The following is a 21,230-nucleotide window of genomic DNA, read 5'->3' as shown; positions in this document are numbered from 1 at the left end:
GGGGTGCTCTCAGTCTCACTCGTGTTTCCTCACTAGACTGGAGGCGCTTCATAGGCAATTGTGGAGTGAGGAGTTCATGCATTCGTAATGAATGATGCTACAACCTCCTTTGGCCTTCCACAGAGTCCTCAAATGACTCGCTAACCCAGAAAGCAAAAATAAATGCCATGATAAATAATATAGCTCCCTCGGCTGACTTCCGTGCAGCCTGGCTGGGTTCTGTTCCCACTCAGTGAAGGTGTGAACGTGAGTGGGAATGCTTGTTTGTGTCTGTGTGTCATGTGCGTAGTCTGCCTTTAATGAGCAATCACCGCATGCAAGATGAAGCAAAGTGATCATTTCCATGTTTTAACGTATAGTGGTAGGCTTATGGGATCTATACTCTGCTCTTTTGCATTGTTTTCTATAGTTTCTGAGCCTGTAGTGCACAAAACAAGATGCAGCTCCTTGGTTTGATTCATCTATCAGCGAGACGATTGATTCAATTATGTTCCACATGACACAAGATTTCAGTCCCACCCAGAGTTCTGGCAACCATTTCTTGATTATTTACAAAAAGCTTCAATCTGTTTCAGTCCACTGTGGTTTCTGGGGAAAACCCAAGAAGGTTTATAAAGAAAATTGAGACTCTTGAAGGATTCCACTCCAGTTGACACTTAGCAGTACGGTCGAGTGTCTATATGCACGGTCACTAGTGGCAGGGGGTCAGGGTCTAAACCAGGGGTGTTCCAGGTGCGGCCCGGGGGCCATTTGTTTTTTTTCAATGGCGCTCGGCATGTGCCAAAGTACAACTTCAACAGGAAAAGTAAAAAAAAAAATTTAAAAAAAACAAAGCAAAAATGCAAGGAAAGGGCAGCAATTTTACGAGAATAGTCAAAATATTATGAGAATCTTATCATAATAAAATGGTTATGTGTCAAAAAGTTATTTTACAAAAATATGAGGACAAATAATTTAAAAGCATAAAGTTGAAATGTTAAAGAAAGACGTTTTTTAAAGACATGAGAAACAAAAAGAGTTTGGGAAACTTTGCTTGGGAAAAAGTTGAGAACGAAATCAAAATATTTTGGGATGAAGTCATAATATGATAAAGATTCACAAAATTATAATTTGTTAAAAAAAAGGCAATATAAGGAGATGTTGTTTTGGAATATACAGTATATAACCCCTGGCCTAAACACTCTAGCACTGACCTTCTATGTCCTGACCATTGTTCTATGAAATTGTATAAATTTGTTCCCAACGCGCTCTTTTCATTTGGTAGCGTGTCTCCATTTTTTTTGTCCAATCAGATTTCAGCTTCTGTGTGTTGCCGTGTGAATGTAACCTGCTCAGGGCATTCAGAATCCGCAGTGCTGGCCTGATGTCACTTACACTCTTAATGTAACGTCAGGATTTTTCCATCCTCTGATTGGTTGTCTGAATGCCTATACGGAACACTGAGTTACGCTGTGCGCTTAATTCATCCAGTTCCGGCACAAAGAAAGGAGACAGACACGGTGGTGTTCATCGTTCCGTGTGTGTTATGAGTCATCCTGGGAAAGGGTATGTTCGCCACTTCCACTGGAAGTCTTCCGTATTTTGTTCAATTGTTGATGTTTTTGTAATGTTATTTGATGAATATTGATTCAGAACTGCTCCAGATGATGTTGTAGTGTAGAGGTTTGGAGTCGTTTAGGGGGTTAACTGGGTTTCTTGCTTTAGTAGCAACGGCATTCATCCACAGCTTTGATCCCACGCCTTGTTATAGTGCATGTGTGTATATTATTGATGGTTTGCATGATTGTGCCGCAATTAGCAAGGCGTTTACTCAGGCATACCCGTCTGCTTGGCCTAATGTGCGAGTCACAATGTCTGATATCTCAGGACTCGCAGCGTATCCATCACAGCTTCTGGTTTACTAGACAAACGGAGCCGCCGGGGTATCCCATTTCCATGACCACTTTAACGTGATGGTGCCTCTTGATTGGGCTCATTCTAGTAGCAGCTGCCATAACCTTACACACATGACGTATGACGTTCTAAAATAAAGAATACATACCCAGATGTAAGATGGTATTCTTCCCCCCAGACCTCTCCAAAAGCAGGTCAATACTTTTCTTCCTGTCACTCACGCACACCACTGCAAATGCTTGAAAAACATATCTAGAAAATTCCGCGAGTAATTGGTTAAAAATGCCTGTATCCACATTTGCAATTAAAGTGCCTGATTTATTAGTTTAGTTTCAGCTCCATGAGCCTCTCTTTAATTGCCGTTGTTTACTTGCAACGGAAGCTAGCAAGCTAAACGCTGTTTACAAATATGCCTCACACACGTATTAAATGCGCTCAAAATGATTGTCACATATTTATAAATGATTACCGACTTAGGGTAAATAAGATCTGTTCTCGGCGGAAAAAAAATAATTCACCCTTCCTATATATATATAGCTTTTTCCGTTTTTGCTGTTATCTTTTAGTTTTCTTGTTCAGTAATATTTTTACAATGTGCCGTGGGCCAATAAAAAAACAGCCATAGGCTGGAAATGGCGCCCGGACTGCACTTTGGACGCCCGAACCAGTTCTTCTGTAAAATTGTGATTTTATTTTCCACATAATCGAGCAATTGAAGCCGTAAACCTCATCCTGTGTGAATGTACAGCTTCAGACACTTAACATGGCCGTGCAAGTGGAAGTGGAAGGGCAGGTGCCGCGTCCCAGCAGGATGACGAGGAGAGGGACAAAGTATGCAATTCCTGTTTGGCACATAGTCAGGCTCTCACGGAAACAAGGCACAGGATGTGTGTGTGTGTGCACGCATGCTGCCCTTCTGAAAGTGAAAACCTGGTGAGGCAGCAGACATAAGTGGGAAAAACTGCAATGCACTTGGATGTGATTTAAGGTCAGCAGTAATGTGCACACACGCTTGCTCACACTGAATGAATGCCTTTCAGCAAGTCTGTGGTAAAAGTCAAGCTACGCTATCTGTTTGACCGCATTAAACCCCTAGCTTTGCATGAAACCAGTTCAAACTGGCCGTTGTTTTTGTTTTTTTTTTTTTTTACAAAAAAACCCAGCAAAATAAATCCAGTTTAGGATCACCCAGGCGATGCAAAGCCTCTTTTTAGTTATTACAAATGTGAGCGGGACTTCTGTGTGGTTTCTCCGAATTCCATTGGTTTATTAGCCGCCCAGGGAACGCTGTAAATGACTTTATAAACAATATTTGACAGTATTTATTGCTTATAGGAGATATCGGAATTTTGCACAACTGGTTCTGCATGGACGCTGGTATGAAGATGCATCACTCCATCTCAGGGGCTTGGGAGTCTGATGCAGGGCTCCTTTTTAATACTGTATATTTATTTTTTTAAATGGCCACCACATTGCACTTTTCTTTTGCTCATTTTTCCACTTTTGATATGATATGATACTTTTTGATCCATATGATTTTTTTTTCCCCAAAATTTCAGGTATATTTTGTGAATCTTTTTTTTTCTCATGGTATGACTTTATACCAAAATACTTTCATTTCATTCTTTTCTTCATTGTCAACATTTTCCCAACCTAATTTTCCAAAAGTTGCATTTTTATTATTTTTTTCTCGTGTTTATTTTTTTTTTTAATATTTAAACTTTATGCTTCTAAAATAAAAGCATACTTTTTTCACTTGTTGCTAATTTTTTTCTTTTATTTTTTTTTTTAACATTTTTTTTCTTGTAATTATTGTCATAATATTTTGACTTTATCGTAATAAAACTGTTCCCCAACCTATTTTTCCTGAAATTGTATCTTTTTTTGTCCTTCCCAGCCTGGGGCAGATCGTATTGTTGCTCGGGATGCTACACATGCTAAACAGGTTTTCTCTGCCAGGGAAGAGTGTAAGATACTCTTATGTGCCATAGATTTGATTTCACTTTATTTGATGTTTATTGTTCAACTTTTTCTTAAATTGCAACTTTTTTCCTCCAACTTGATTTTTTTCTTGTGATTTTATGACTTTATTCGGCTAGTATTGTGCCTGTATTCTCGTAAAATTACTGCTAATTTTTCCATTTGTTTTATTTTTTTACAAACATTGAAACTATATTTTTGTGAATCTTTTTTTCCTCATATTATGACTTTATCCCACAGTATTTTGATTTGATTCTCTTCTTCAGTCTCAACTTTTCCCCAATCAAAAGTTGCATCTTTGTTCTTTATTTTGTTTCTCATGATGTCACATTAAAAAAGTATTTAAAATGTTTTTCTTTAATATTTCAACTATATGCTTCTAAAATAGAAACTTTTTTTGCACTTTTTGCTCAGTTTTTCTTTTGTTTTTAATAAATATTTCTGCTTTTTTTCTTGTAACAATCCTCAGAATATTTTGACTTTATTGTAATATAACTTTTACCCAAACTTTTGTTTTCTAAAATTGCAACTTTATCATATTATGACATTTTCCCTTTTCAACTTTGTCCTATTTTTTCCTAGTCATATTATGACTTTATTCTCCCAATAGTTTTTTTTTTTTTTAATTCTTGTAATATTTAAAGTTATTGATCTTTTTTTTTTTTTCCCTTTTTTTTTTTTTTTTTTTTTTTTACACAAAAAAAAATAAATGACCCCCGGGCTGCCCTTTGGACACTCCTAGATTATCTTAAATGTCTAAATTATTATTACATTTTCACCGCCAATGTAAAAAGCGCTGATGACGGTTGTCAGCCATGTTTTTTTTCTTTTTTTGATGAATGAATGAATTTGTTGAGCGTAACAAGTCTCTTCAGCATATACGAATAGACAAATGGGTTATTTTGTCACGTAAGCCATATGAGCTGATGAAAGTCTTGTACGACTCAAGACAAATATAAAATATATGATATCACATTCTTGTGAGACCCTACCGAGAGGCTGCAGGGTATAAACAACAGCACAGCAGCGGAAGCTGTTTTTCTCTCTTGTGGGGGGAATTAATATTTCATTTTTTTCCCAACACCAACACTTGTTATCCAATATGAGGGCATATAAGACATGCCATGATAGTCCAGCAGAGTGAGCAGGGACATTTAGCAAACGTCTCACTGTAGTTTTTTCCAGTAACAGATGTCTGCCGGCTGAGCGCTGTGATAAAACCATCAAAAAAAAAGCTTATAATCTCTTTCAAAACACCGATTGGTTCCACAGTGTGTAAAAGTTGTGATGCAGTGGTTGTCGCTGTATTTCAGGCACATGTACACAATTAGAGTGTCCGATATTCCACACAAATGATTCCACGGAGGCATGACGGATTACTACCGGTGTTTGGAGCCTCGATATGGAGATAGAAGCTTCTCCAGTTTTGATTGGGAGCATCTGGAAGTGGCTCCAGGCCAGAATGCGCTGATATCAATGTCTCCATCTGTGGAGGCGGCACAAGACAAGATGGACACACCTTCTACGCGCCTTCACCTTCTTCTGCGTCTTGCATGCATGCACACGGCAGTGTTTGTGTATGTTGATGCTGATGGTAGATAACGCACATTGGAGGGAGTTTATTCATGTTGTTTTTAATCTACTGTTTTAACACTTGACCATGAACGCTGTTTTCTGCTATTTTATGGACCTGAGTGACTGCAACGTTAATTGGCGATGGCTGGAAGAAGCTGTTTCCAAACTGTGAGGTGGGCATCAAGAAAGGCTTGAGAAATATGGAAAGCACATGCTTGGCTCAGCTGTACCAAGCCAGCAGGTTTTACATCAATGCACTTTTTAAAAAAAAAAACATCGAAAATCCCTCTTCTCAGATACAAAATATAATACATTCAAATAAATGTCAACAATTTCACAATTACTTTATAAGCATTTATAAGAAAATAATGCATTCAAATAAATGTCAACAATTTAACAATGTTTTTTAATTGATTTATTTATTGATCTGAGATTATCAGTCAGAAATATACATCATAGTCGACATAAAATATGAATATTTTTGGGATTAAAGTCCAGTATGTGTACAGGGCACCACAAGTTTATTTTATTTTTGTATTGTTGTTGGTACTATTATTACTTTAACATTCACACAATCAACACACTAATTAGTTCAGTGAAGAGTAAAAGCTGCATGCTTTGAATGGGGAAAAAAGTAGCTCCACCTGGTGGCCAAATTAAAAAATGAAAGCCAATAGAACAAATTGAAATCTCGACAAAAAGGATCACATAGGTTTATGTTAAACTAAATGTGATTTTTTTGTGTGTGTGAAAAAACTAATAAAATTGTCATGCATGATCCTCAAATTAGCATAAAATTGCGATTAAAGTATATTTCAATTTTAAAAATTGAAAGATTTTTTTAATGTTTTTCCTTGCATAAATGTGAAATCTTTTTTTTTTCATTGCCGTTTTAGGCTAATTTAAGGAACATGGGTGACCGTTCTATTTTTTTTTTTTTTCCTTGAATGAATATCCTCTAGCAAATTGGACAGATATCATCCAACACAGCCAAAATGGCTTAAAAATAAAACCCTGAATGGCACAAAATGTCCCTGGAGTGTATCTTAAGGTTTTTAATATAAATACTTAACATTCTTGAAGCCTCCTCGCCAAACAGCAGTGCCATTTATCATGCTGACACGTTCAAGCTAAGATGAGCGCTAGCGTACATTCATGGTCGAGGCCAATATGTAATTTCTGCTGTGTTCTAATATTCATATCGTCTGTTCCTTCTAATATCCTGCAGCTGTGATGGCCACGTCGCAGCCAAGATCATTTAAGTTCCATCCCTTCACAGCAGCTTGTGTCAGTGGAGCTAATTCTCACAACTGTTGACCCAGCCAGTGATATTTTTCAACAACTGTTTGACCTTTTTGTCAGCCGGGAAGTGTCCTAATGAGGTGACCTGTCGCTGGTAGCCTTGGACATGTGACGTCTGACGGGTGGATCACACGCCGATGTTACAAAGGCCGAGGAGAAATTGTGCGGTTAACAACACACACTCACCCTCCATGACACTCACGTAGCACAATCAACAGGCGGTAAACACTACACAAAAAGAAGAGGCAGACACACAAAAGATGCATTGTTCTCACTCACACAAGCTTAACTTTCACTTTCTAGAGCAACTGCTATAAAAACTTCATCCTCGGCTCTTTGTCGGTCTTCATGGATGTTGGAGTTATTTTTTAATACAATTTGAAAACCATTTAAATTGTGTGATGATCGGCTACTTCTACCAGTAAGAAAGGCTAAATAGAATTTTTTAATGTTAGTTCAACATTACAGTCGACATCTGTGAGAGAATTCAATGGATGCAGTGATGCGGGACGAGATCGTGAGCTAGGTGAACTTGCTTACCGGTAACTTGCTTGCTGGACTGGCTGTCTTGTTAAGTTAATTTATCCTGTTCAGCCTCCCAGGTATGTTCTTTATGCTATTGCATTTTGCTACATACCGGACCCCTATTCAGCCTGTTCTTTGTGTTCTTGTGGAGTTGAAGAACTTGGCTTTCTAGACGAAATATCTGTTTTTGGTCTTGAATGTTGTGAAATAATTTTCTAGATAATTGCGACTGATAGGCCAGTGCAACTTACACTACCGGTCAAAAGTTTAGAGACACTTTGTCATGCTATCGAATGACAAGGTGTCTTTAAACTTTTGACTGGTACTGTATATATGTTTTTTCCCTCTTCATGATACATTTTTTGACTGGGGAAAAACAATACAATACTTACAGTACCTTTCTTACTCATTTCCTTTTCTTTTTTGGTTTCTATTTTTGCTGCTTTTTCTTTCAAGCCCTTTTTCAGTCCTCCTTCATTCCTTCCTTCCTTCCTTTTACCCTTCTCACTTCCTTTTTTCTCTTTCTATTCTTACATTTTGTTCCAGTCCTTCCTTCTATCATCCTTCCATTCTTATTTGCTGTACATACCTTTTTTTTTCTTCCCTTCATCCCTCTTTCTTAACTTTAGCTTTAATGAGCAGGCCTCATTCAGACTACATGCCAGCCAGTCGTTAATTACGGACGGTCAAGGGGTGTAGTCCTGTCATTGAGCAAGACACAGCTTGTGGCAATGGCCCTTTTCCTAGCTTAGCATCAGTGAAAAATGACCATTAGTACCAACAGTAGACTATAAAAGCGGTAGACAATGAAAGGGTGATAATGAACAACTGCAGTCGCTTCTCCAAATATGTACGTAGTTAGTCTCTTGGAACATGTTGTGTCATGGCAGCAGATGTTGATCTCTTTTAAATGCTTATAAGTCACACTAGTGTCTTTTCACTTGCTGAGAGCAAAGAATAAATCTCAGCAACATCTGGCTTCGTCTGAGGGAAATACTTTCATGGGCTCTTGTAAAGAAGGTAGTTAAAAAGGCGGCGATATGGTGGGATCTGCTGCCCCCTTTTGGTGGCGGTGAGAAATGCAACCACATCCTTTTATGCCAAGGGTGTCCAAACCTTTTCCACCAATGACCGCATAAAGAACAATTTGATGATAGTGGTGGGCTTTGATATTTATGTATAGATATATTTAATTCGTAAAAAGTCTTAAACACAAACCCTATTGACATATACAGCATTTGAAGCCCACGTGTTGTGTTATTTATTAGTGTGTTGACAAACATTAGCAGGATTTTTCTCTTTACATTATGCCTCTTTGCTCAATTTTTCCCATTTTTGCTGTTTTTTTAGTGTTTCATAGTATTTGTACAACGTACCACAGGACAATTATAAACGAGTCCCAGGCTGAAATGGCCCCCGGGCCGCACTTTGGACACCCCTGTATTATGCCTTCCCACAACTACCTGTTGTAAAAAAATATATATATTCTTTTCTGCTTTTTAGGATCATTTTAATTGTTTTTATTATTCTTAGTAGTAGTAGTATTGCTATTTTAATTGATTCCTTCAAGACATTGAAAGACATGTTGTGATATGTAGTATTCTACAGTGGTCACTAGGTGTCAGTAATGTTACGTTAATGCAGTGCTTCTCAAGTATTTTCCCGCCCCCGATTTGAAATACTGTTTAGAAACTGATCATGTCTATTTCTTCATCTGCACTGTAAAGACCGAACTTGGAACTGAAACCAGTGAAATGCAACAAAATGGAGAGCAAGTGAAGCATACAAGCGTGTTCAAGAGTAAAGTTGCATACCGAGTACAACAAATTCATACGTGTTGGCAGAGCTGCACTAATTTTGAAAGTCCTGACAGTTCACCACGCCCTCCCCCGAGGGCGCCGCCCCACTATTTGAGAAGCACTGCATTAATGAGACAATAGCCACCACAAGAAGTACCGGAAGTAAAAAAAAAAAAAATGTTTACATGTGTAAGTCTATATTATGTTGTATTTTCTCTTATTTGTTTCTACTATACTGGATAATAGGAGTGTAAAGGTGACTTTAGGGGTGTTATTTCATGACTAGAGGGCTCTAATAATGTTAAGAACCATATTTAGAAGGACGTAAACACGTTTTCTACGCTCTAACTACAAAAAAATTCCATTAATAAACAAGGAAATTCACTTAAAGTCACGGTGGGGTCTGGAACCAATTAACTGCGATAAACGAGGGATTATTGTACTCTTTGATGTATAGTGTGTACAGCTAAAATGTTTCTTCATATTCATGATATGAAGTAAATATGAATTACAGTGATGCCCTGTCTATGTGAGTACATAGTCTGAGGGGGAGGGGGGACCGTGTGAGCTTTTGTGGTCAGCCATAATCCTATTGGGACCTTGTATGAGATGGTGATGGGCTTAGATGTCACTTATGGTGGTGATGGGGGCTATTCTCTCTGCAAGAGTATTAGTGGCGCTAAAAACAGTAACACAACACTCTGACCACCCAGTTTAGGCGGGGCAGGGCAAGCAGCATATTCCCGTCAAACTCGCAGACGGGAGTCTAGATGTTTGGTAAACTGAAGGGCTTTCTCGCTGGCCCACAGCCAGCAGCGGCTCCTGGGACTACCAGAGCGGGTCCTGACCCGGCGCCTATGCCTGATCCTCCTCCAGCTGCAGCTGCAAGCAAGGTAGAGATTGGTTTTGGACTATACGGATACAGTATGATGCAGATGCTCATAAGAAGGGCAAAATATTAGGAACATTTCTCGGTGTGATGCACTGCACACTATTTCCTGCAGTAATAAACATCATTATCTTTGCTATGCTTCTCAATCATTTACTATCTGCCATTAGCTTTAATAGCAACTCCAATTAAACTCAAGCACAAGCAAATAAACACACAATGTCGTTGAACCAAGCTCAATTTTATTAATTCCTGTTGATATGATTGCACCGCATGGTTCTTTTCTGCTCCTATGATAGAGATCACTCATTTTTATGTTGTTTTTCCATTTGTTTGTTATCCCAGCATGCTTCACCGTCTGATTTTGTCTTACAGGACACGAAACCGAGTGATAAGGAAAATATGGACAAAACTCCGGGTAAGGTTTATTCTTTTATTGATACGCGTAAAAGATGAATAAATTCAGTTCCCAATTGATTTGCTTTGTGCAAGACTGACTGTGTCAATGCAGTTTTGCTTGTAATAATAGATTTTCGCTCAAATATTCTATTGTGGCAGTGATGATGAATTTGCATTTGCTTGCCATGGACTTTCAGGCATAAAAATGGCAAAATAAAGTAAAATAAAAATATAAGGCATTCAGAAGATGCATTCAGACATTTTGATATGTAGTGTTCTACACTGCTCACTAGGTGTCAGTAATGTTACGTAATGGTCGGTGAGACGCACAAGCACCAGACTTGATCGCCGGCACAAGAGGCTTTTATTGCAGGTTTGAATGACCGTAACCCACTCAACTCTAAAACCTTGATTTCACTTCCTGTCCTCCCCCCTCAGCTCCCCTAGCACTGGAACACATTTAGAGCAACACATTAGCACAAGTCTGATTTATGTCTTTTCTCTTATTGTGTCTACTATATTGGTTAATAGGAGTCTGTGTTTAGAGGTCTCTAATAATGTTAAAAGCCGTATTTAGAAGGTTGTAAACAGGTTTTCTATGCTCTAACTATGGAAATATTCCATTTACAAATAAGGAATCTTACTTTGTGCAAATGTACTTACCACGGTCGGGTCTGGAACCAAATAACCGTGATACATGAGGGATTACTGTTTTGCCTTAAGCTTATTGGTTAATAATATGCAACATGAACCCCAGCACCAGCACCAGTGTCAACCCCAACCCCGGCACCAGCACCGACGACTGCAGCTCCAGTTAACCCTGAAGTTGAACCTGAGGGGTAAGTACTGCATGTTTGGCCATGGCACCCGACGTCATCAAATTTCACAAAGATAAAAAGATACATTACGATCGTATCTAAACAACTATGGGGTATGTTTTCTGTTATGCTATCGATAAAACAACCCTGTATCAAAATAATTACTCGGAGGACAGCTAATTAATCAGATTGCCTGGCAAGATGACAGAGAGAGACAGAGAAAGCCCTCAGAGATGAACACAGTATGTGAGATCTTGATGCCCAGCAGCAGCAGCATGCATATTAACAAGGATAAACCCAAAGTGGATTAAAAGCTTTTCAGCTTTTACGATTTAAGAGGCTCACCATGGCCGCTTCTCATCCAGCAGCATAACCCAATGGGTGACAGGTAAAAACACATTTGACTTGATCCTGGCACTGGTAAACACTTTTCTTAATGAGGGGACCTCCTGTTAAATTTAATTAGATGACATGGATAGTGATGACCAGTATACTGTCTGTATAGTGTCTGGTGGTTTTTAGTGACACTACACCATCTTGCGCCCACACATTTTTGCTGTATTTTTTAAAGGAAAAAATGAATTAAACATTTTTTTTTAATTTGCTGCATGCTGCTAATGCCACCCTTGCTTTCTTGTTGAGCCACATTGTAAACTTTTCTTCAGTATGAAGATATACTATACTAAATGTACGAAATAAAGATGTGTAACCTATTAGACCAGTCTAGTTGGATGATTAATAAGTCACAACTGTAAGAGAAAAAAAGTACTTTTTTGTTTGTTTGTGTCTGTTTTGCTACTTAGGACTTGTGGTTAGTTAGTATGTTGGCCACACAGTCAGGAGATCAGGAAGATCTGGTTTTGAATCTCCGTTGGGCATCTCTGTGTGGAGTTTGCATGTTCTCCCGTGCATGCGTGGGTTTTCTCCAGGTACTCCGGTTTCCTCCCAAATTCCACGTTAGGTTAATTGGTGACTCAAAATTGTCCACAGGTGAGTGTGAATGATTGTTTGTCTACATGTGCCCTGCAATTGGCTGGCGACCAGTTCAGGGTGTACCTCGCCTGTTGCCTGAGGTCAGCTGGGATAGGCTCCAGTGTACCTGTGACCGTAGTGAGGATAAGCGGCATAGAAGATGGATGGACATGAAAGCACTTCCGGGTTGAATCTGATTGGCTAGTTCTTGTCAGGTGATTACTTCCGGATTCAGAAACAGACTGTCATGGCGGTACGTTTGAAAAAGAAAATCGACTACTGTATATTTTTTTGACTATTTCTTTGAAACCTGTTTCTGGAAACATCTCCCTCTACCTTTAAAGCATGCAGTTGCTCAGTACGACTTATTTAATATTTACGGGTACTTTTTAAAAGTTTGACTTTCCAACGAGGTTTGTGTTTTGTATTTTGGTGTCGCTTGTTTATTAGCTTAAGTTGTTTACTCTACATACAATAGCTTACAAGTAATTATGTCTCCATTCTATTGTATTTAGGCAGCAATGAATTAAAATACATGACGCAAACGAGATTTACGTATGAGACTACAGGGATGTTTTGAGCAAAGTACACCACTAGAGGGCACCGCAACCGCATGATCGACTCGCAGTTCCAATCAACATGACACGCTGTGTTTGTGTACTGTTTTGAAGATTTTTTTTTTATTATTCAGAAAAGAGGCAGCACCACCTCCTCCAGTTATCGTCAACCCCTATTCAGATGAGCAGCTTCGCTCCATCGTGAAACGAATGAGAGAGAGGCTACACATCTACAAGGAGAAAGTGGCTGATCAATATGCTTCATCACCAGAGATCAGCCCACCTGTCAGTCAGTACAAACACTTTCCACCTTTATGCGTATTTTAAATAATAAAATACTCTTGGTGGTTGCTATTTTGCATATAGAGATGATAATAGGGCACTGATGTTGCTTCCAGCACCCCTATTACGCAAAGACCACTACGCTCAAGTAGTGGAGGAGAGGAACAGGCAAGCAGAGGAAGATCGGATAAAAAAGGAGGAGGCTGAGAAGAAGAAGAAAGAGGAGCAGGAGAAGAAAAAGAAGGAGAATGAGCAGAAGAAGGAAGAGGAGGAGAAAAAGAAAATGGAGGAAAAAGATGTGAAAGAGAAGAAAGACTTGAAGGTCGTCTTAATGGAGAAAATGTGGACGACTGTGGATGCCTTTCTCAAACCATTGGAGGACTGTATGGATTCAGTACTTGGGACCACTATTGATCCTTTTACAGGTAAATTCAGGTAAAAGATTTCACCATGCAGTTCCTTGATTTCGCCTCCTTTTTAGATCGCCGCTACATCGCCTGGCTGAGCTTGGTGACGCTCGCCTTCAACTACAACACCTGGTTCATCACCGCCCGTCTGTGTTTCCCCTACCACACTGAGAGCGCCATCCCGTACTGGTTCGCCCTGGACATGCTGGCTGACCTTATTTACCTCACGGACTGCATCATCTTCCAGCCCCGCAAACAGTTTGTCAAAGCGGGAGACGTCATCGTAAGTCTTCAACTTTCCCTCCTGCCACATGCTTGTTCAGTTCATTTTGAAATTTAATTTTTTCTCCATTTTTTTCAGAAAGACGGAGCAATGACAAAGAAGAAGTACAGAGAAAGCGAAGGATTAATGGTACGGTACAGTATTGCGTGTTGTTGTATGATATTTGATGATATGAAGCTTGCATTTTCTTGGATGAGCTGGTTGTTGTCTGTCTTCGAAACAGGCCGACGTGGTGTCCGTCTTACCCTTCGACTTGCTCTACTTACAGTTTGGCTACAAGTCCATCTTCCGAGCCAATCGCTTGCTGAAGGTAAATATCACAAGACTTTTCACGTCTTGTTGTTTATTTTATGTGGTTGACTTTTCCACGCCTTCCCCAAGGTAGAAAAATTTTTTGAGTTCAGCGACCGCCTGGAAAGCATCATGGCGAAGGCTTACATCTGGAGGTAAGCCAGAAGAAACAGCAAAGTCAAGGGTGTCTAAACTTTTTACAGCAAGGGCCGTATACTGAAAAATGAAAGGATGCAAGGGCCACTTTGACATTTTGGAAGAGATATATGTTTCAAGAAAAAACTATGTCAGCTTTGTGATGTGGGTGGAAATACGTATTATTAGTATGAACTTCACTCTTTGGTCTTTTATTCTTTTCTTCTTGTAATATGATTACTTTATTCCCATAATATGTAGACTTTATTCCAGGGATGTCCAAGCTTTTTTTCCATCAAGGGCCATATGCTGAAAATCAAAGGGTGCAGGGTACCACTTTGATATTTTTATGTATATTTTAATTTTGCAAAAAGGCTTAAAAAACTTTGTACATATTTAAAGAGAAAGCTCTGTTTTATTATTGGTAATGATCAACTTTTCAACTTCTCCGCATTACATTTTGCCATTTTGCTCCATTTTTTTCCCATTTTTGCTGGGTTTTTTTTTTTGGTTGAAATATATTTCTACGATGTCCCACGGGCCAATGGAAAAACAAGCTGTGGGCCGTACTTTGAAAAGCCCTGCTGTATTTTTTTTTCCAACTATATTTTTAAACCATATTTCAACTCTATGCTACTAAAATGACATTTTATGATATTTATTTATTCTGGTAAAATTTAGACTTTTTTTCTTGTTAAAATACATTTTTTTTCTCTAAAAATGTTGATGTTATTCTTGTAAAATTACAGTTGTGTTTCTGCTAGGGGTTTTTTTTTGTTTTTGTAAATTTTCTTCTAATATTATGACGTATTCCCATAATATTTTGACTTTATTCCCATAATAATATAACTTTATCCCCAGCTTAATTTTCCAAATATTGCAGCTTTATTTAGTTTTGTTTCTTGTAATATTCGACTTTAGAAAATATAAAAAAAATTTCTTTGTTTCAACTCTGTGTTTCTAAAATGTCATTACTTTTCCTTACAATACTATGAGTTTAGTCTTGTAAAATTGTGACTTTTTTTTCTCGTTAGAATACATATTTTTTATGTGAATATTTTGACTTTATTCCTCTAAAATTACAGCTCTTTTTTGTAAATTTTCCAACTATTTTCTAACAAAGTTCTTCTTGTAAATTTTCCTCTCTTGATATTATAACATTACCATAATATAATATAATAATATAAATATAATAATATGAAATAATATAACTTTTCCCCAACCAAATTAAAAAAAAATAACATTTCATTTTGTTTTGGGGTTGTTTTTTTTTTGTTTCTCATATTTTCAACTTTATGCTACTAAAAGTATATTTTTTTTCTCATATTATGATGTCATAAAATTAGGACTTATTCTTGTTAGATTATAACTTTTTTTTCCTCTTAATATTTGGACTTTATTTTTGTAAAATTACAGATTTTTTTATTTTTGCTTTTAAAAAAAAAAAAAAATGTTCTTGTTACATCACTTTTAGAATGTGCCGTGGGGGGAAACAGCCACGGGTGGCAAATGGCCCCCTGGCTGCACTTTGGACACCCCTGAACTAAGTCATAGAGAGACTATCACTGTCCACACCTGCCGACATGTACGCATTTTTCATACACGGCACACATTTGAATCCGTGAATACGCTGGTACGCTTCACCAATCTACAGACACACATTTTGCTGTGCGTACAAACATGTACTGTGTGTACTATCAGCTACCTTCTTCACTCTGCTCTCAGAGTGATTCGCACCATCGGCTACCTCCTCTTCATGCTCCACCTCAACGCTTGCATCTACTACGTGGCTTCAGACTACCAGGGCATCGGTAAAACCAAGTGGGTCTACTCTGGACTGGGAAGTGCGTAAGTATGTCCTCGGCTGTACACTAGATAGACGGGGGATAGCTATGTTTAAACATGAGGTTAGCAAGGGCAGGGATTTTCAGAAAGTCAGCAAAAGCCAGTACCTGAAATGTAAATATTTATGGTATGTTCCTTGTTTGCTGCCACCGCTTTAGTTACCTGGCCTGCTTCTTTTATGCCGAGAAGTCCCTGCTGATGATTGCGGAGTTGCCTTTCCCTGACACCGTGTTTGGAATGATGTTTCAGATGACTAATTACCTTTTTGGGGCATTGTTTATGTCCATCATTCTTGGCCAGGTAGATTCTCCACTGGAATATTTCATTGATCTTGATACTGTTTGTTTATTGTTGTAGTCCCCATGATGCGTCAACAAATATTCAAAGCAAGCGAACCCCTTTTTCTTGAGTTATATCTGTAGCTTATTGTTCAAGTCGTTGCAGTGTTTCAAACACGATGGAATTATTGTTTTATGTCAGGAGTTTAACCATTTCACAGAATAGTTGACATTGTAAGCAGATGGTTTTCATTTTTACAATTTTCCACAATAATTGCTGAGTGGGGACTACACAGCTTTGTTTCAATCATGACATTTTTTCTTTTTTTTTTTTTTTAAATACTATTTTCAATTATTAGCAAGTTATCAAGGGAATTAAAACAAATGAAGCAGTGAAGCTGGTGTGTTCATCCTTGAAGTAGTACCCAGTCTGCATACCAGCAGGCCCTATAACGACCTCATCCTTTCCACAGGTACCTGCGTTGTTACTACTTCGCCGTGCGCAGTCTGATCAACATCGGGGGTCTTAATGAGCCCCACACCGTCTTTGAGATAACATTTCAGATGACTAACTTTTTCACGGGCGTCTTTGTGTTCTCCAGTTTGATCGGACAGGTAACAGGCCAAGTATAGAAGAAATGAGATTAGCATGTCTTCACCTTGTGTGTTTTATTCCATTAGTCATAGTACAGTAGCTAGATGAACCAGACCCGTTCATTTAGCAGTGACGTCCCCAACACCTCTCACCCAATTGGTTCTGTCTTTCAATGGTTCCCTTTAGCAGCGTTGCTGCCAAACAGATGTTTCAGAATGTGTGCGCGCGCTTAAAAATGTGGCAGCAGTTTTCAACATAAGTCTTCTCACTGCTTCAGATGAGAGATGTCATCGGTGCAGCCACAGCGGGACAGACTTACTTCCGCGCCTCCATGGACGGCACCGTGTCCTACATGGTGACCAATCACATCCCCTCCCTGGTCCAGAACAGAGTCCGGACTTGGTACACCTACACCTGGGATGCCCAGGGCATGCTGGGTCAGTGTGAAGGAACGGTTATGTTTGACAGAATGTTCAAGTATTTTAGCTTCCCAAGAGTGGATTTGAAGTGTGTTGTCCAAAATGTAGCCTTGATGTTGGAATTTAGACAGTTTAAAAGTGCTTTTAGTGGGAACACGCAGTTTTGTGCGTGCGTGGCGATTATGCTAATGAGCAGCGTTTGTCTCCGAGTGTCTCAAAGATGCATCGCTATTTAGCCACTGAAACTTTCCTTCCGCCCTCTCCATCTTGAGACGAGCCAACCTCACATCTAGGCTGGACTCGACTCTGAGGAGTCAAAGGAGTTCAAAACGAGGCAGGGTGTGTGGTGGCGTTTCCTCACACTTTGCCACCTGTGCTTGAGGAGTTACAGCCACACACCGGGCCTACCGTCTCTGCAACAGGGCGGTCAGAGGGGTGAACCACAGAGTCCACCTCTGAGGGGCCCTTACCTACTGACTTGCCACTCTCCACACCATGATCCACTGATAATGTACAGATTACACCACGCGTCAAACTCGTGCCCTGGAGGGCTGAGACGCTGCAGGTTTTCTCTCCAACCAGTTTCTTCAGCAGGTGATTTAATTGATGAGCTCCTTCCCTCAAACTGAAGGTGTTGATCATTAAAAATCACCTGCTTTAGTAACTGGCTGGAAAGAAAACCTGCAGTGTCTCGGCCCTCCATGGCACCAGTTTGACACCCCTGGATTACACCTTTTTCACACAAGCTGTGTATCACCAATCTTCTTAGCCTAGAGACATGAATACCATGATGGTTAGCAACAGCAAACAAATCTGTCTTTACACTTTTAAGCTGCTCAGGATTGGCTACAAAGTTGTCCATCCCAAAGGCCAAGCTCACAGAATAAACCACATGGCCATGTTCACGATGCACCAAGAAAAATTTACTTCACTTAAACCCCGGTTGGGTCTGCCACCAGAAACCCAAAAATCACAGAAAAACTCAGCACCCGCCGAATGTAACTCACCTATCCATCTTCTAAAGCAGGGGTGTCAAACTGGTGCCATGGAGGGCCGAGACACTGCAGGTTCTCTTTCCAGCCAGTCACTAAAGCAGGTGATTTTAATGATCAACACCTTCAGTTTGAGCGAAGGAGCTCATCAATTAAATCACCTGCTGAAGAAACTGGTTGGAGAGAAAACCTGCAGCGTCTCGGTCCTCCAGGGCACGAGTTTGACACGTGTTCTAAAGTCACGACTTACAGGCACACACCAGCCCCCTTTGGAGAGAGAGTCTCCACCCAGGATTGATTCTGAAAATAAAGGCAAAGTAAGAGTGCCCAAAGGAGGAGGGTGAATGCCGCTCAGCTGGACACGCCCCCATCTAGGCTGAAAACAGTTTCACAAGTGGTTGAAGTTTGACTGCACACAGGCAGACGACACACCTGGCATGCAATACTTGACAAATCGCTACCAGTGGCCAATCAAAAATCCCTGATGAGCCCCAAGTGTTACGTCCCAAATGTTTCTAGGGTAGGATGAGAAACAAAAGTGTAGGAAATAAAAAAATACTAGGCAGGAAAAAACACCAATAGGTCAAAGAAAATTACATACAGTATTTCATTCCAGGGCGAACAAAAAATCCCCTCAAAAACTGGGGACAGAACAAAAAAATACCCAAAACCAGGACATGAAACTAAGAAAGCAAAAAATTCTAAAAATAGCAAAAAGGGAAACAAAGACTCACCAAAAAACAGTCAGAGTGAGTATACTCACTCACTCACTTTACCTCTCTGGGAAAACTAAACGTGTCACACTCGGCAATTAACACACAATGATAAACCAAAATGGCTGAGCAGTGAGCACACAGCACAAATAACAAAGGGTACTCATGATGTGGTCACACACAGTGTGATGATTGAGAGAGCAAGTGGTAAGAGGGCAAACGGCTGGCTGTCTGCCTTCTTTATGCCAGCTGCACCTGATTGCTAATCACCCACACCTGGGATGCCCCTTCCAGGTGTGTCACCACTCTGCAAAGGGGAGGACAAAAAAAACACACACACAAGCAACCACACCCACTAAGGGACGTAACAGATATATTGTGTTTGGTTGATATTGGCCTAAACAAACAATCTTCAGATTAACCAACTAAGAAAATGATCGTTAGTTTCAGCCCTACTAGCATAGCAATGTGCGCTAGAGATGATGATATCTTGTTTTCTAAACCGATACCGATAACTGTCTGCTTCTCAAGACCGATATCGAACCGATAATTTTGTGATATCTACTTTTTTTATTTAGATTTAACCGTAGTATGTGCACACCTGGAGGTAAGACATTTAGCTTTGACCAAATGTACCTGTTGATTTGTCCTCATGAAATATCATGACATTACTACTACCACATCACTACTATAAGGAGAACAGGAGTATAGAGCGGAGGGAGCCACCTGCTGTAGCCCAGCAAAGTGCACTATATTCAGGCACACGCTCCGAGCAGCTGGTATGCCGCTACGGAGGTCTCTGGCAAAGCTTTTGCACTTTTCGAACGCCGCAGCGCTAGCGTTTCCAGTGGCTGATAAGGTTTTATGTGTGCTCGTTTTTTTCCCCCTCATCGCAGAGCATTGGTACAACTGGCACGCAAAATGTCTTCGTTGGAAAGCGAGTGTTTGTTTACAAGTGAGGTCACAGGCAGGAGAAAAAAGGAGCGCTTGATTTGTTGACCCGCACAGTCTCATTGTCAATCTCGTCTCATTGTAGCGTGTGTTTTTTGTTTTTTTTAAATTATCGGTTATCTGAGCTATTTTTAATGTTATCAAATTTATTGATATGATGTCATAATCCCTCATATCAGGTCGATAATTATCGTGCACCCCTACATTACACATTTTAACAGCTGTCATGCTAGGTTAGCCTATTCCCTGAAGAAAACAAAATGATAGATCTTACAGCTTTCTTGTCTGTCGCTGACTGACAGGTAGAATGCCAGGCTTTATTTTAAGATGTGTAGTGAAGCCTGCTTTTTAAGGGTCTCTCCGGGGCCGGCTCATCTCGCTATGGACGTGTCAGAGGCAGCATGATCGTCATCATTTTGTCATGTTCAGTGGTCATTAGCAGGCTCTAGAGCACATTTTAGTGTGTCATCTTGAGAAAGTGAAGTTTGATGTTTCCAGATGAATCGGAGCTGCTGGATAAGATGCCTTTGGTGATGAGAACCGCCATCGCCGTGGACATCAACTTGACCACTTTCCAAAAGATTGATCTTTTCAAGGTAGATGCTTCTTGCCTTACTTCAAAGCACAAAGTCCGGCATGCTTGTGACTCTTGAGATGAGCTATTTTTTGTTTTCTCACAGGGTTGCGACCAGCAGATGTTGGTGGATATGTTACTGAGACTCAAGTCTATCATCTATCTGCCTGGAGACTTTGTTGTAAAGAAGGTAAGTTCGTCAGCGGTACTTCACAGTCTTCAGAGTGCCACTGTGCTTCGTCTGCAGGGAGACATCGGTAAAGAGATGTACATCATCAAGAGTGGAGCCGTGCAGGTGGTGGGAGGACCCGACAACAGTATCGTGTTTGTCACGCTGAAGGCTGGCTGCGTGTTTGGAGAAATCAGGTAAGATAAGATCCATCCATGCAAGGCAGTTGTTAGCCTACAATGATGTGACAGATTTTATATCCTCACAGTTTGCTGCAGTCCTCCAAAGACGGAGGAAACAGACGCACAGCCAATGTCAAAGCCTTTGGTTTTGCTAACCTTTTTGTCTTGGAGAAGAAAGACTTGTTTGATATTCTCATCCACTACCCAGAGTCTCAGAAAGTGTTGGCCCGCAAGGGAAGGTGAGAAGGAGTTGGTGTTTTATCACAAATGTAGTCTAAAATACAGTAATCATTGCTGTTTCATGGTTGAATATGGCCTATTATTAGTCAATAATATGCATATTTAAGTCAATTATTGCCTATATTACAGTATTAAGCATTTTCAAGTATAAATGAAGTAAAATAT

At 39.7% G+C, this 21,230-nt stretch overlaps 1 protein-coding gene across 8 annotated transcripts in view; it reads left to right on the top strand.

Moving 5' to 3' along the window:
• The window catches only part of LOC129174224 (cyclic nucleotide-gated cation channel beta-3), a 77,469-nt gene that overhangs the window by 55,395 nt on the left and 844 nt on the right, over window positions 1-21,230 (top strand). For 6 of the 8 annotated variants that reach the window (XM_054765973.1, XM_054765972.1, XM_054765969.1 and 3 more), the window contains 16 exons: window positions 9,884-9,967; window positions 10,339-10,381; window positions 11,120-11,201; window positions 12,844-12,998; window positions 13,108-13,416; window positions 13,473-13,681; window positions 13,760-13,810; window positions 13,905-13,991; window positions 14,063-14,127; window positions 15,833-15,955; window positions 16,111-16,252; window positions 17,103-17,262; window positions 20,399-20,496; window positions 20,581-20,664; window positions 20,722-20,840; window positions 20,912-21,064. In XM_054765973.1, the coding sequence (XP_054621948.1) occupies window positions 9,932-9,967; window positions 10,339-10,381; window positions 11,120-11,201; window positions 12,844-12,998; window positions 13,108-13,416; window positions 13,473-13,681; window positions 13,760-13,810; window positions 13,905-13,991; window positions 14,063-14,127; window positions 15,833-15,955; window positions 16,111-16,252; window positions 17,103-17,262; window positions 20,399-20,496; window positions 20,581-20,664; window positions 20,722-20,840; window positions 20,912-21,064 (1,916 nt within the window). In that variant the 5' untranslated portion in view covers window positions 9,884-9,931. Of the gene's footprint in view, window positions 1-9,806; window positions 9,968-10,338; window positions 10,382-11,119; window positions 11,202-12,326; window positions 12,566-12,843; window positions 12,999-13,107; window positions 13,417-13,472; window positions 13,682-13,759; window positions 13,811-13,904; window positions 13,992-14,062; window positions 14,128-15,832; window positions 15,956-16,110; window positions 16,253-17,102; window positions 17,263-20,398; window positions 20,497-20,580; window positions 20,665-20,721; window positions 20,841-20,911; window positions 21,065-21,230 lie in introns of those variants that run through there. The other 2 variants (XM_054765966.1, XM_054765974.1) reach the window with 2 other exon arrangements.

This window comes from Dunckerocampus dactyliophorus, chromosome 21 (assembly GCF_027744805.1).
Source record: "Dunckerocampus dactyliophorus isolate RoL2022-P2 chromosome 21, RoL_Ddac_1.1, whole genome shotgun sequence".
NCBI classification, from domain to species: Eukaryota; Metazoa; Chordata; class Actinopteri; order Syngnathiformes; family Syngnathidae; genus Dunckerocampus; species Dunckerocampus dactyliophorus.
The sequence above is the reverse complement of the archived record's forward strand: the minus strand, read 5'-3'. Positions and strand labels throughout refer to the sequence as shown.